Genomic DNA, 16928 nt, shown 5'->3' on the forward strand with positions numbered 1-16928 from the left:
TTCATGACATGGTCAGTGACATCACTGATGACATCACTGATGACATCTCAAATGACATCACTGATGACAACATCCAGTGACTGTATGTTTCTGTAAAGTTAAAATATGTATTACATATTGAAGAATGAGTGGATGTATAAGTGTCTGGATGAAGGATTTAGTAGGTGCATGACTGACTGTATAAGTGAGTGATTAAATGTGTCTCACTGAGTGCATGGGTTAGTGACTAAACTGTCTTAATTTGTGCATCATTATGTCTGTTGTTCTGTAAACTGCTGCATGTGTTGATCAGTAGCTATATGAGTAACTATATGGGTTATTGATTGGTTGCCCAAGTATTTGTATGGGAGACTGAGTGTGTGTGGGGGTGGCTGGGAGGTGTATGACTCTGTGCATAGATGTGTGAGCAGTTGATTCACTAGATGTATGGGTTCAAAAGTGCATGTGGAAACAGCTGTATGGGCGGTTGACTGTGTGCATGAGTGTATTGGTGAGTGAATGGATATCTCAGTGCTTCATGTCAAAGTAAGTACATATGTAAAACACAGTACATGTGAGAGTTGACATATATAAATAACTGTGCATAAGAGCCAGTGAATGTGTGAGTGGCTGTATGGATCATTGTGAACTTGTATCAGGGATTGTATAAGGAAGTAAATATGTGTTAGTATATGTTTGAATAAGTAAGATGTGTATAACTGGATAGTTGAGGAAATGGGGGTGTGATTGATTCTTTGCATGACTGACTAGGTGTGTGAGTAACTCCATGGATGAGTGACAGTCTGTGAGTGTCTGTTTACACTGAGTGTATCTGAGGTTATATCAGAGTCTGAAGAGGTTCATCGTATAATCACATGAATGATGTCATCAGTGATGTGATCAGTAATGTCAAATGAGATGTCATCAGTGATGTCATCAGTGATGTCATTTAAGATGTCATCATTGATGTCATCAGTGATGTCATTTGAGATGTCATCAGTGATGTCATCAGTGATGTCATTTGAGATGTCATCAGTGATGTCATCAGTGATCTCACTGACCATGTCATGAATGATGTAATATGTGACATCATCAGCAGTGGATTGCGGGTGCGCGATATATAGTTAGCGCAACTAACTATATATTCGAATTTCAATGGTTTTATGCGAGTAAAATAAGGTTTTGTAAATGCTAATCCCTAACTATATATGGTCTATAACCTATGTTTTTTTCAGTGAATATATATATGTGTATGTGTGTATATGTGTATATGTATATGTATGTGTGTATATGTGTATATGTATATATATATATATGTGTATATGTGTGTATATATATATATGTGTATGTGTGTATATGTGTATATGTATATGTATATGTATGTGTGTATATGTGTATATGTATATATATATATATGTGTATATGTGTGTATATGTATATATATGTGTATATGCTTGTATATGTATATATGTGTGTATATATATATTCACTGAAAAAACCATAGGTTTGACACATGTTATAGTTAGCTGGATATTTTACTCATATAAAACCAATGAAATTCCCCCGTTATAGTTACTTCAGCTAACTATAACTCGCGCGCCCGCAATGCACTGCTGATGACTTCACATATTACATCACTCATGACATGGTCAGTGACATCACTTATGACATCACTGATGACATCTCAAATGACATCTCCTCCTCCTCCTCCTCTTCTTCATGTCCACCACTGTGGTGTTGTGGTGGTCCTTGAGGTGGTGGTGGTGGTGGTGGTGGTGGCTGAGATGCTCCTGCTGCTGCTACTACTGTAGCCATTTTTCAGTACAAATTGGGAATAGGTCTCCAAACAGGTCTTCCTCAGTCAAAGGACAAAGTGAGAATAAGGAAAAAAGGTGGGGGCTTTCATCATTTGGAAAACAAAACTGTCCCGAACCAATGAAAAGTGTTATTTTCAGGGCACATGACACTGGCTTTCTCATTTGGAAACCAAAACTGTTCTGAACCAATAAAAAGTGTTATTTTCAGGTCACATGACCCGACGCGCTTACGCTGTGCGACCCGGGGCGCGCCCCGGGGCGCTTACGTAGCGCGTTCGTATGCACGTTGGTGCTTCCGGGTGCACTTACGCCGTACGTCACAATGATGTTTTCGTTTGCGGCAATAGCGCTAATGGGACGCTCCCTGGTACACGCACCGGGGCGCGCCGGAAGACTGCGCTTACCGGTGCGCTCACCGGTACGCGCACCAGGAGCGCTCCAGGGCAAAAAAATAAAAAAACATGAACAATATACATAAATAAAATAGTACTACATAAATATACAATATAGGATTCATTATAAAAAATATTACATTTCATAGCTATAGAAATTTGCTAATAAAATACCTTTGAAATTCACTGAAAAAAACATAGGTTTGAGGCCCTATATATAGTTAGGAATTAGCATTTAAAAAACCTATGAAATTCACTGAAAAAACCATAGGTTTCACACCAGTTATAGTTAGGAATTAGCATTTAAAAAACCTATGAAATTCACTGAAAAAACCATAGGTTTCACAACAGTTATAGTTAGCTGGAAATTTTACTGACATAAAACCATTGAAATTCCAACGTTATAGTTAGTTGGACTCACTATAACAAGCGCGCCTGCAATGCACTGCTGATGACGTCACATATTACATCACTCATGACATGGTCAGTGACATCACTCATGACATCACTGATGACACCATCCTTGTGACAGAGTGGCAGACCTCCTTTTAGTGTAATGTAACCCTTGAAACACATATTCAAAAAAATAAACTAACATTTTCCAAAAAATGGAGATACCCATACCAGTTGTATTGTATTGTATTGTATTGTATTGTATTTTAAATTTGTAGTGCGCGCAGCTACCCACATGGGGTCTGCCGGCGCAAGACTGAGGGCAGTGTTCATGAGAATAGAGGGATTATCACTGAGGGAAAAGCAGGATTTTGATTTTTTTTCGAAATTTGGTCAGGGAAGGCTCAAATTTCAGTGGAGCAGGGAGAGCAATCCAAAGCTTTGGGGCAAGGCAGGCGAAAGATCGTGCGCCAATTCTTGCCAATTTGAAGCGAGGGGTTAGAAAGTTCCCTTGAAAAGAGGATCTAAGAAGACGGGAGGGAGTGTAAGGTTGAACAATAGACTGGAGATAGGCAGGGGCAAGCCCCCTCTTGAACTTATGCATAAAGCAGAGGGCCTTGAATTTAATTCTGCTTTCGATGCGGAGCCAATGTAGGTCTTTGAGATAGGGGGAGATGGAAGATCTCCAGGGGACTTTGCAAAGTAGGCGGGCAGCAGAGTTTTGGACCAGCTGGAGTTTCCTCTGAGTCTCCACGGTGGCTCCGAGGTAAAGTACGTTGCTGTAGTCCAGGCGAGCGATGACTAATGCCTGGACTACCGTACGCCTTGTCGAGTCCGGGAGCATTCAAAGAATTTTGCGGAGCCACCCAAGAATGGAAAAACAGATGGCTGCCACCTTGACAACCTGATGTCGCATGGTTAGTGAGTCATCCAGAATAAAGCCAAGGTTACGTACCTGTGTGATAGGCAGGGGTAAAGGCCCCATTTCCGATGGCCAATGTTGGGGGCCCCAGAGATGTTTCTGTTTGCCTAGAATGACTACCTCCATCCTGTCTCCGTTCAATTTCAGGAGATTAGCCCTCATCCATTCAGCAACTCTACTGAGTCCTAGTTTGAGAGCAGATGGAGCCCCGAATTTACCGCTAGTCCCCCATGTGGGAATGTGTGGTTGGGATCACCAGAGTACAGAGTCACTGTTGACAATTGACACACCTCTGATTTAAGATATCTAATTGTTTGTATGTCTTTTTCATGTGTGTCTGTCTCCCTACCTCCACAGGTGCATTTTAATTTTTGCGTGGTCTCCAAAATTGCGAGTACCTATCATTGTGTTGCACTTTTTTGACATAACTTTTTACTTTCACGTCCTTTGGTAGGGTGGGCCTTAGCGTGTCCATACCGCCGGGGTTTAGTACACTGTAGGTCCTGACGAATGCCAGGTAAATTAACACCAACATTGGCAGAAACATGTTGACCAGCACGTAAATCTATAGGAAGCAAGCCATTCAATCTATTTGGCTCAGTTTTCCTACACATATTTTAATATGTCTTATTGATCCGGCAATAAAGGATTTTTTTGATACAATTAAGACATTTTTAACCTCACCACTTACACTTCCTTTATTCACCTATACAACCACCGACTTCACATTACCCGCTCCGCAGTAAATCTGGCGTTGAAGCACACTGGGGTGGCACTCGGCCACTCCCAGTGGGGCCCAATGATGAAGCTTGTCACCAACTAGGTCGGTGAGTGAGGGCTTTCTATATTACCAAATGGGTGTAGTTTTTCTCTTACTGCTCTGAATCTCGCCTTCCTGATGAGCTACGAACACTCTTTTGTTGTTGTTTTTGATGACCAGTGGGGAATAAGAATGTTCCCTTCTCCCTACCTCTCTCCTTGTTGATACATGACATAATAAGCCTTCAAGATCTGGCAAAGCATAATAATGGAGCCGTTACATCTTAACAGTTATAGATGTACTGTCTAAATATGCCTTTGCAGAAGCTCTAAATGATAAATGTGGAACAAGCTTCACCAGGGCCTTTAAAGTAATCATCAGGAAAGGTTGAATCCCTCAAAAACTACAAACAGATGCTTGAAAATAATTTTTAAACAAATCCTTCCATAAATTATTAAAATAGTATGGGGTACAACATTTTCTAACACACAAGGAGGTAAAAGCAGCTTTTATAGGGCGCTTTAACAGAACCTTAAAATCTAAGATGTGGAGATACTTCATGGCATACAGCAGGAACCGATACCTACCTGTTCTACAGGATTTTTTTAGCTGTTTACAATGCCAGCTATCATAGAACTATCAGAATGGCACCTCTAGAGGTAACGGCCGACAATTCTCTATCGGTGTGGTGGACAGTATATGGCCATTACTACGACGCCAGAGTAAAGAAGCGTGTTTTTAAAAAAGGGGACCATGTCAGGGTTTCAAAATTGAAAGGGGTCTTTACAAAAGGTTATCAACAGACTTTCAGTGATGAGATATTCATAGTTGATAATGTTGAGCTTAAAGAAAGTGTGTACATTTACAAGCTGAAGGAATACTCTAGTGAACCGATAACAGGTGTTTTTTACAGTGAAGAGTTACAAAAGATCCCAGACGATGTAAATAGGCTTTACAGGGTTGGAAAGATTCTAGAGTGGAAAGGGTGGGGGGCAAAAAAACAGGCTTTTGTTAAATGGCGGGGATGGCCTGAGTAATTTAACAGTTGGGTGCCGGCGAACTCACTGCAGGGCGAATAAGGACAGATAGCTCTAAAAAAGAAGAAAGCAATATGGAGACAGCATCCTTTTATATTACATTACCTTCTAATGCATCGCTGGGTATGATCCATGATAATAAAATATCAAATTACACGGTCAAATTGGCTAAACCTGTGGATTTGGAAGGGGATTGGGAAGTCGCCCTAACAGAAATCCAATACCCCCGAAGCTAAATTCAGTATAAAGAAGTCCCAAACTGAACCTTTATGCATCACAGGTTTTCCCCACGGAGCCTACCCTACTGTTAATGCAGTGGTGGATGCCATTAACAAGACTATATCCAGCATTGATGGGTTTTCCAACGTTCAACTGGTGTTAGATAGCGTTAGAAGGAAGGTTTTTATTAAAGCTCCCAGCCAGGAACTGTACAGCATATAAAAAACAAACAAGAGCCAGATCTGACATGTCCCGATATTGACTGGGGGTTCTGCACACTCTATGTTTATACGGATACAATAGAACCACAGAGAGTGGGGGGTGAAAACAACACAATAGCTAATATTCAATATATTAAGCCTAACTATGTTGCAATTTCTAAAAGCCATTTTTACACTATAACAATTATGGGCTTTGATGATCAGTCTGAACCGGTGTCCTTTAAATATGGGAAAGTTATTGTTAATCTTCATTTCAGGCCACGCCGCGGTGGTGACTATAAATCATCATGGTGGCTATGAAAGCCTATGGCAACCCATCTATCTATAGAGAGTATTACAAGCATCAGGCGGGATATGGAGGGCCCCCCTACTTTCAAGGAGGTCCTGTTATGTACGGGGCAGGTCTTGGAGGTTTTTTCCATAGTTTGTTCAGAAGGGATATGCCTTTTTTGAGAAAAGGCTATGAAATTGCAAAACCACATGTAAAGACAGCTGCCCAGAATATTGCCCAAGATGTGGTGGGTTCTGTGGAGTCAGCAGTCATTGAACGTATGAACAGACACCCACAAAAAGGGTCAGCACTGTTGTACAAGCTAAGTCTTAGTATTAAAAGGAAGAGGAGATCTTAGCAGCGCCCGGGGCCCCGGCACCCTATAAAAAAAAGTCCCCAAAGTGGAAGAGAGTTACAAAGAAGAGAACGTTAACATTTTCTAAAAGGCTTGTTACCCTAAAACATGGCTTTTGTACACTGTGCCTCGGGTGAATGTGCCAAGTTAGAGTTAGATTTGTTTTCTCTAAAACCCACACAGACTAGTATTGAAAACTGTTATTTCATGGAAGTATCGCCATTAGCAGCCCTGACACCACTGGCTCCTATAGAGTTTTATGTGTCGGGGTCCACGGATATGTATTTAGATCTCAACAATACTCTGCTACATCTGGTGTGTAAAATTGTAAAAGCGGATGAATCCGATATTGCTGCAACCGCTAAAGTGGCGACCATTGCTTACCCCATGGCGACGATGTTTAATCAGGTGGACATTACCTTGGGTGACAGACTCATCACGCAAAATGACAACATGTACGCCTACAGGGCTTACATGGAGAGTATCCTGAACTACAGCAGCAATGCCTTGGACACACAGCTTTCAGCAGGGCTTTCCTACAAAGATATTTATGCTCAGCTTGAAAACACTGCTCTAGACGGACCTAATACCAGCTTTATAAAAAGAGCAGGCTTTGTTGCCGGGAGTAGAGAGTTTGACCTCCTGGGGCGAATACATTCAGACCTCTTCTTCCAGGATGAAATAATTGTTAATGGCATCGACCTCAAGATCAAACTCAACCGTAACAAAGATGCCTTTTGCCTCATTGATGGGGATGCTGAACAGTATAAACTGCTCATACAGTCTGCTAGCCTGTATGTAAAGAGAGTGAATGTGTCACCATCGGTCATATTGGCTCACGCTGAAGCTATACAACTGTTGACAGCTAAATATGCCACTAAAAGAGTCTCTATAAAAGTCTACAGCATACCAGTCGGCACCCGATTAACACAGCAGCAACATTTGTTTCTGGGCCAGCTACCAAAACTTGTTACTATAGGGTTTGTTGACAACATCGCTTTTAGCAGGGTACACACCTCCAACCCTTTTTATTTCGTGCACTACAGTATCAACTACGCTGCCCTAGTTCAAGAGGGAGCTGTCATACCTGCAAAGCCATACACACGCAATTTTGGATCTCCAAATTTAATTAGGGAATATCTCGGTTTAGTGTTGATAACTGGGAAACACCTGCGTGATTCGGGGGTCGTTGTATCACGTGAAGGATTTGGCGCAGGCTACACGCTTTTTGCCTTTGATCTAACACCTGACATGGAAGATGGTGACCATTACAGCCTGGTTAACAATGGAAATCTAAAAGCTGAAATCCGCTTTAGCGCCGCCCTAACTGCGAATGTGAACATGGTGGTATTTGCTGTATTTGATAGTGTAATACAGGTTAATCATGCCAGACAGTGTCTGTTTGATTATCTTTAAAAAGAATATAACATTGACACTATTCACATACGAGACTTCTTAAGCCGTCATAAATATTCTAAGAAATACTTTTTAGGTGTTTTTCCAAGTGACGGTCTGCTGGCTGAAATAAGTTATGAAAGACCACGGTCTTTGGTCTTTAACACCAATCCTCATCATAAAGCAGGAACACACTGGGCTGCTATGTTTTTGGACAATGACCGGGTAACGGTGTTTGACAGACTTGTAGAGTTTCCGGAGCACAGCATCTATACAAAGCCGATATTCAAGTGTGGGGAACACTGTATATATTTTATCTGTAAAATGTCAGAGGGTCTAACTTTTAGAAATTGTTAAAATGTATATTCAAGTGATCATGTAAACAATGATAGGCTTGTTGCCCGCTATATGAAAGAAGGCTTGAAGCCTATTCCTAGCATTGTTACAACAGAGTACGATATTTGTCAAAAGTGTAAAGTTTTGTAATGCATTGTTGTGTAATGCTCATGTTAAATAAATAAATAAAAGCCTATATTTAAGCACCCACCCAACTCCGTGTTTTTAATGTGCGATAAGAAAAAACAAAAGCCAGTAGAGTGTTGAAAAGTTATAAATGTTTATTACAAGCATTTTTAAATATTCTGAGAATCACAAACGTGAAAGCTACTACAGAGATTATAAAGAACCACATAGTAAAGACTGTAAGGTAAACACAGTTCTGTACACCCTTTTTTATATACAAAATATACAATCAAGCAGTAACATTACACAAGCAATTTTTTTTAATATGGTAGCCATCCCTTCATTTTAAATAAAGACTTCTTAACCTCAAGAGGCACATCTCCAGGGTTACTTGAGGAGGTTAGCTGCAGAAAGAATGGTGAAGTAGGGGATTTTGAAGGGGTGTGAAAGGCAGATGATAGCGGCGGGGATGCCCCACTTGGGTTCCTAGGGTGTTTCAGAAGTTCAAGGTGGTGGCGGTGCCCGATGCTACCACAAGCAATGATGGAATGTTGAATTCCACAGCAGCACTTAGAAACTGTTCCCAACCTCTAGGGGCTGTCTGTCATGAGAGTGTTTTAGGATGCGGAAAATCTTTGATCAGATCGTACATATGTGACCCAGCAACTGGCTGCCCTTTGTAGATGAACTCACTGTGGTCATTCCATGATGTTAGGTCTTTAGAATCAGCCATTTTACTTACCAGCATCTGAGCTGCCCCTTTATACCATTGACTTATGTTATATAACAAGCTCTCAACAAAAGCGTCAGGGGTGCTTGTTGCTGAGCTAGCACTGAGGGTCCTTGTGGTGTTGCAGCGGTTATCGGAGGTTGACCATCAGCAGTATATAAAATCTGTTTTTTTTCAGCCTGCATCTGCTTGTAATATTGCAAGAAGTTTTGAAGAGCGCTGGAGTAAATCCCCGCTTTAGCTTAAGGCTTTAAGTCTGTGCGGGTCAAAATATCTTTAATTTCAGCATCCAAGCGGAGCGTTTCAGATCTCCTTATGTCCCATGTATCACTCGTAGTAGGTGTCAGCTGATCAAGCTATTGTTGTGGTACTAGATACATTTTCTGGGCGTAATCCATCAGTTCCGCGGCAGGAAGCTTGTAATTAGAGGTATAGCTATACCCAGCAGTGCATCTATAAAACCCCGACTGCTTTACCAGTTTCTTCCTAGAAGTAAGGGAGACCCTTTTATTACTAAGCTCTTGAGATGTTGATACTAGAGAAAATCTTCGTAGCTCAGCTCTTTGACCTCCGGTGTGTATCCAAGCACGTGCCGGTTCATAGTGCACCCTCAAGTTTAATGATCTGAAAGATAGTATAGAGTTAGTAATAGCAGAGTACATACAACTGCACAAGTACATTTCTGCTTTATTCCTTTGGACACTCAGGATACTGTATTACATCAACTTCCACTGCAAGGAGGTGTCTGTGAGCTCCTTTTCTCCCAGAGTACTATACCCCATACACTCCCATTGCATAGCGTGAGTTCTCATTACTGCGTACCCAGACTGCTGCACTCCATTGACTTTGACAGACTTTTGACCGACTATAAAACTTTCCTGCTATAGGAAAAAAATACAAATGCAATAAGATACGGTATATAGGACTGCGTATGCCTATATCGCTGCGCCGCCTTTTTGTATCCAGTCTGCTGCACCTCATCTTCTCCCTCCGCTGCGCATCCAGACCTTTTCACGAACAGGGTACGTTCTACATCATGCAGTCCTGCTCTGTCACCAAGAAGTCTCATATTTGGTGCTGAGTCTTGATATCGCTATGGGAAAGGACATAGTCATGCACCCATCATCATCGCAGGTTCCTCACCTACTCAGTCCTTGCAGTACCACTAAATCAGTGGTCAAAGAGGCCACGCACGTGGTGGTGGGCCCCCTGTTCGGTAGTTCGGGCCTACATGCGGAGTCCAAACTAGGGAGCAACTCTAAAATGGCATACAACACGTGCGCCCGTCTTTTTTATTTGTAGGATCACATGTGTTGTGATGCATGTGCTGGATGGGTGTGGTGTGGGTGTATACCAGCCATGAGGGAGTGTGTGTGTGCTGTTCTGACAACTAGACCTGGAACTAAGAAATCACTACAATGGAAATCTGGGCCATGTAGCGTTATTGTGTTTTCCTGGAAGCATAAGCGGAGTGAGCTGGACTGACTTATGCCAGTGCTGCGCGAGGCTGTGAACGATGACTCCGGAGCTATGGGCGTGGTTCAATCATGAGCTATATGAGAAATCAACTGATTCGGGTGTCCGTGTTGTAGTGCTGCCATCACCCGGGTGTTAAACACAAATGTGGAGAAGTGTGGCTCAATGGTTAGAGCGGCAGACCTTGATGCAGAGCGCTGGCCAGGGACTAGGGTTCGATTCCCGCCTCGGCGGGATCGGGCTTAAATTCCTCTGACCGGATATTCTCGCCTCAGTGCCAAATCTAAGCATGGGCCCCACGCTGCAACTCTGGGCAATAGCTTGCTTAGTCCCCACAACGGCCCCCGATACACAAGGGATGCCTGGTTTCACCATGGGATGCCCAGGAGTGGACACCTCACAAGGAAAAGCCAGGAGGGGTTCCCTTGTGGTAGGAGTACAAGCGCCGGGATGCTTACGGGTTACTGTTCGCGCTATACAAATACAACACATTTACATTTACATTATGTCTGTAAAGTCCCACACCATGGCCAACATGGAAGGTACGGGGTATCACTGACCCTATATTCATCCATAGTTGCACACATAAAAGATGGTGGACATGACGCATCTCTGTGAATATGAATGTTTGTTGTACATTTAGTGGAGTTTTGTAGCTGAAGTAATACAGGGCTATGAAAGCTTTAGGTTGCAGTTTTTGGCACATGAAGGGCAGCTAATATATATACGTATGTGGTCATTCAGGTATACTGTCGAATTTGGTGCTGGAAATCAGTGTTCGAGGCTCGGAGTCGCGTCCACATCCTGGTATTGCAGAGAAATGACGTTATCTATGCGTGCCTAAAAACGTACTGTAAATACGGTGCTCATGTAAATTGCTGATATAGTGTTGGGTTGACTTCACTTCACGCTATATAAATATGCTTTAAAAAATACAAATCAAGCAATATCACGCTCATAAATTTACTATACACTTTCTTTGCAGTATTGAAATGATCTAATTTGTACGTTCATATTTGTAGAATGAGCAAGAGAAAGTTATATAATCGAAGTTTTTGTTACTGGCAGAGGTAAGATGGTTGCGTACGCTGTTTACAGCACAATATAATGTGATAGGGAGCAGGAGCAGCATTTGACAAACATAATAAATACACAGACACAGATAGATAGTTGAAGTGGGTACGGGCACGTGTGCTCGACTCCATTTTATTACGTTGCTGTTGGTAACAAGTAGAATAGTAATCATGATATCATACACAGATATTCAATCATAAACAGTTTATGACTTCTGCTGTACAAAGGTAGGAGCACTATATGTGAAATAACACACAGAAGATTCTATCGTAAAGGGTTCATGAGTTGTGGTGCACTAATGTAGGGTCGGTTTGTGTGGAGCCGGCGATAATTGCATGGTACAGGCAGACCGCAGTGATAAGAATGTCTTTTGACTTCTGAATTTTGCCTTAATAAGGCCACGTGGTGATTATTTATGGTGCACTGAGTTAGTGGTACATCTGGTGCTCAGTGTGTTGCCTACTGGACTGCATCATTTGTAATCACAATTGAAATAAAAGATGAAACATGTATGGAATACATTATCGAAATATGTATGTTTCAGGGACATTATAGTTCAAGTTGTGTGTGACCTGTGGTGTCCGTAGTGTAGACTGCCATTGAGTGTGCCTTTGCACTTGCAGCGTGAATTTTGTTATTCAACTAAACCTAGAACTGATATAAAAGAAGTTCTTGAAGGAAGGCTACTAAAGGGATATTGTGTAGGTTTGAGGGACGTTATACTTTGTTTGGTACTCCACTCTGCAAATAATAAATGAAGAGTCTGTTGAATTCTGCCTGAATACAGCCACGTGGTGATGAATTATGGTGCACTGAGTTAGTAGTGCCTTTGGCACTGAGCGTGTATGTAACCTGCGATGATGTTTGGTTGGGCAGGCCGCACTGGGGTTAATGTTTTTTGACTGCTGAATTTTGCCTTAATAAAGCCACATGGTGTTTATTTATGGTATACTGAGTTAGTGGTACGTCTGGTGTTTAGCGTGTGCTCACCTTGCGATGAAGCGTGGTCTGAACAGGCTGCACTCAATGCATTGACGGTTGCATACTGGACTGCATGAACTTTAAGGGAAAACAAAAAAAAACTACCATCAATGGTTATCAATTGCTCTGCAAACTAGGTCTACTGATTGCTCCCCATAACAAATTAAACAATTGCACTTCACGCAGTGCATTCTAACTTTCTCAAAATTGGGTCGTATGTCTGGTGGCGGTGTTGAAGGTGATGCCCCAGAGGTACTTTGTATTGCCGGTGGTGAAGGTACATTTTGGCGCAGTGTTCTGCATTCTTTGCAGGCATAGTTCACAGGATGCAGGAATTGAAGGTGCTTGAGCATACTAGCAGTGCCACAGGAGTATTTTTTGTCTGAATTCCCTACTGTCTATAGTGTAGATCAAAAGCTGAATTCAGGTTGTAAACAACTGCTGTCCGCAGTGTAGATCTTAGGCTGGACTGCATCATGTGTAATCACGATTGAAATAAAAGATGAAACATGTATGGAATACATTGTGGAAATATGTATGTTTCAGGGACATTATAGTTCAAGTTGTGACCTGTGCTGTCCGCAGTGTAGACTGCCATTGAGTGTGCCTTTGCACTTGCAGCGTGGATTTTATTATTCTACTAAATCCATAACTGATATAGAAGAAGTTATTGAAGGAAGCATACTCAAGGGATATTGTATAGGTTTGATAGGTGTTATACTTAGTTTGGTATTGTACTCTGCAAATAATGAATCAACAGTCTATTTAATTGTGAGCTCTGATGACCGCTGTGTAGGCAGGAAGCAGAGATTAGCAAGAGCCCCCGGCCACGTGGGGTTGAGTAGAGCTGCACAGTATTGGTAATTTAGCGTGTGCAGCCAGCGATGATAAGTGTTGCACTGAGTTAGTGGTACCTGAAACAACAAGGTTATGTGGAGCTTGCAATGATGCGTGGTCTGGGCAGGCCCTACTGACAGGTATATTTTTTTTCCTGTGAATTCTGCCTTAGTAAGGCCACGTGGTGATGACTTTTGGTGCACTGAGTCAGTAGTACTTTTGGCGCTTAGCGTGCACGTACCCTGCGATGATGCGTGGTCGGGGGAGGGGGGAGGCACAGTAATTGGAGTAATATCTTTTGTCGATTGAATTCTGCCTGAATTCCATTTAAAAGTGATAGTATGCCTCATTGCTGACATAAAACTGTTAACTCTTCTTTGTGATGATTTATGGTGCACTGAGTTAGCAGTATCTTTGGCGCTGCGCTTGTACGTACCCTGCAATAATGTGTGGTCCAGGGGGGCCGCATCCGGACCAATGTCTTTTGCATGTTGAATTCTGCCTTAATACGACCATGTGGTGATGAATTACGGTGCACTGAGTTAGTAGTGCCTTTGGCACTGAGCGTGTGCTTAACCTGGGATGATGCGTGGTCCGTGCAGGCCGCACTGGGAGTAATGTTTTTTTACCTAGTGAATTCTGCCTTAATAAGGCCACGGGGAGATGACTTGTGGTGCAGTGAGTTAGTGGTACCTGAAGAATTCAGCGTGTGCGCACCCTGCGATGATTCGTGGTTTAGGTGGGTTGCACTGGTGCAATGTCTCTTTCTTACTGGAATGCGTCATGTGGAGAAGAGTGGCTCAATGGTGGAGAAGTGTGGCTCAATGGTTAGAGCGCCAGACCCTGATGCAGAGGTTTGGCCCAGGACCAGGGTTCAATTCCCCGCCTCGGCGGGTCTTGGGCTCAAAAATTCCACAGACCTGACAATTCTCGCCTCGGTGCCTATTCCAATCATGGAGTCCCACTCTGCAACTATGGGCAATAGCTTGCCTAATCTCCAAAACGGCCCCCACAAAGCTAAGGATGCCTGGCCTCCACCTTGGGGGTGCCCAGGAGTGGATGCCTCACAGGGAAACCCAGGATGGGTTCCACAGCGGTATTCGTACAAGCGCCTTGAGACCCTTGCGGGTGAGTAGTGCGCTATACAAGTATAAATTTACAATTTACAATGTACAATCACCATTCCACATGAATAGTGAGCTGTCACAATGTAGATCGAAGGCCGTACTCAGCACAGACATATCACTAGCATACCCCCAACAACCGTATTGGGCCTGCAAGTCTGCCTCTGCGAAGTAGTGGTGGGCTTGCAGCTGTTCCGGTGGGACTTCTCGGGCTGCAGTTGTATCTATGAAGTCAAGACTGGAAATATACCGCAGGTCTCTCTCTGCAAGATACCCTCTACACGCTCACTCTGCCCAACATCACCACTTTGCAGCTATGCCTTTAGAAGCCAGTGTGTTGGCTCGCAGCTCTGTACCTTTGCGAGCTACTACGCTGCTGTGCCTCTACCTTTGCGAGCTACCACGCTGCTGTTCCCTTGGGAGCAGATGGCCCGTAGTTCTCCCTCTGCAAGTCGAGCCCACGGGCCGCAGCTGTCCATCTGCGAGCCTGGGTGCGAACTGTTCATAAGTCACGAAGGCGCGCCAAAGGCGAGCCCGTCTGCGCCCGTCCGCGCCGGGACCGGGCCCAGGGCCACGACCCCTGCTCGGCCCACCCTGTACAAACGGAGTACTCTGCTGAGGCTTCGCCCAACCCATTCCTCCCGTTGTACCAAATTTGACCTGACACATACTCCCACGGGCACCAATATAAAGTGCTCTCATTGTGATACCATCGTCCCCTTTAACAACGGCATCTCCCACACTCAGGTCTCTAAGCAGGTTAAGGAGAAGCACATCACCATGGCCCTAATCAATGCGCGCTCTCTTGGCAAACACTGCCAAGAGATAGCCGATCTCATCATCGACTACAAATTAGATGCCCTGTATATCACGGAAACGTGGATGGACGAGGCATCTGCTCCCGACTTGGTCACGGCAGTTCCACCTGTCTATAATGTTTATAGGCAGGATAGAGAGAAAAACAGAGGCGGTGGCCTGGCTATTATAGTGAAAGACCATTTTGAGGTCCGCACATCCCCTATCCCTGCCATGTCATGCGAAGCTCTACATTTTAATATAAAATTCACACCGTCTTTTAGTTTCAAGGGAGTGCTCCTCTACCGACCTCCTGGGGCTAGAGCAGCTTTCCTAACAAACTTAAGCACCTTAATAGAATCAATAGCCACAGATGAGTCCATTACTGTAATGGGCGATTTTAATTTTTATCTTGAACAAAATAATGATAGAGATACTATCACCCTTACATCTGACTTAGAAATTATAGGTCTTAAGCAATTGGTCACGGCCCCTACCCATCAGGCAGGACATACGCTAGATGGCATATTTACGAATGTGGAAGACCTTCAGGTGACCGAGATTCTTCCCATGACGTGGACCGACCACTCGGCCATCTTCAGTAGGCTGACCATTAAAGATCCGTATAGGAAGAACACTTCCCACCCCAAGCCAGGCACTTTCAAGGCGTGGAAGGACATAAATTATAACAATCTAAATATACTCCTAAATAATACTAAACCTGAACTATCTAACGATCCCTGTATTTCTACTTCTCAATTTCACGAATGGCTGAGTGATGCCACGTCTCAACTGGCACCCACTAAATCCCACTCAAGAAACAGAAGTACGCCGACTGCTCAATGGTATACAGAAGAGCTAAAAATACAGAAGCAATTAACAAGAAACAGGGAAAGGTATTGGCGACGAACTTACGACAGTGAAAGCAAGAATAAATATAAAGAAGCTCTAGCCACTTATAAAACTATGATCACAACAGCAAAGAAGCACTTCTTCTCTCTGCATATAGAACATGCCAAAAATTCCAGCAAACAGCTGTATAACATAGCTAAAACCCTATCGGGCAACACACCAGACTTAAACCCCCCCCCATCACAATCACTATGTGATGCCCTGTCTGAGTTCTTCTTCACAAAGGTGAATAATATATACCAAGCTTTCACCTTGGAACCTAATACTACCGCTGCCCCTCTCTCGCAGATAGTTCTGAGTAATACCATGACGAGTTTTAAACCTTTAACGACCGATCAAACTAAAACCATACTGAGGTCCATTAAATCAGGCTCTGCATTGGACCCTTGCCCCACTTCGGTATTAGCCATGGTTTCAGACACAATTACTCCCATTATCACTCACGTTTGCAATATAATATTGAGCTCTGGGACTTATCCAGACTCTTTAAAAAACACATTGATTAAGCCTTTGCTTAAAAAACCAAATCTTGACAGGAATGATCTGAAAAATTACCGGCCCATAGCAAGTCTTCCTTTTTTGGCCAAACTGACAGAGAAAGCCATGAACCAGCAGCTGTCGGAATATATAGAGAGACACAATCTGCTTGATGATACCCAGTTTGGGTTCTGTAAATATCATGGAACCGAAACTGCTCTCATCAAAGCAGCGGATGATATTAGACTCATCCGGGACCAAGGAGGGACAGCTTTGCTGGTACTCTTGGACCTCTCGGC

At 43.2% G+C, this 16928-nt stretch overlaps 1 protein-coding gene across 1 annotated transcript; it reads left to right on the forward strand.

Annotated features, from left to right (window-relative positions):
- Nucleotides 1–6474: 6474 nt before the first annotated feature.
- LOC147724711 (uncharacterized protein F54H12.2-like) lies at nucleotides 6475–7782 on the forward strand. Its single transcript, XM_086918095.1, has one exon. The coding sequence runs from the start codon at nucleotides 6475–6477 to the stop codon at nucleotides 7780–7782; it is 1308 nt and encodes a 435-aa protein (XP_086774221.1).
- The last annotated feature ends 9146 nt before the right edge of the window (nucleotides 7783–16928 follow it).

The sequence above is a fragment of the Lissotriton vulgaris genome, chromosome 4_1 (assembly GCF_964263255.1).
Source record: "Lissotriton vulgaris chromosome 4_1, aLisVul1.2, whole genome shotgun sequence".
Lineage (NCBI taxonomy): Eukaryota > Metazoa > Chordata > Amphibia > Caudata > Salamandridae > Lissotriton > Lissotriton vulgaris.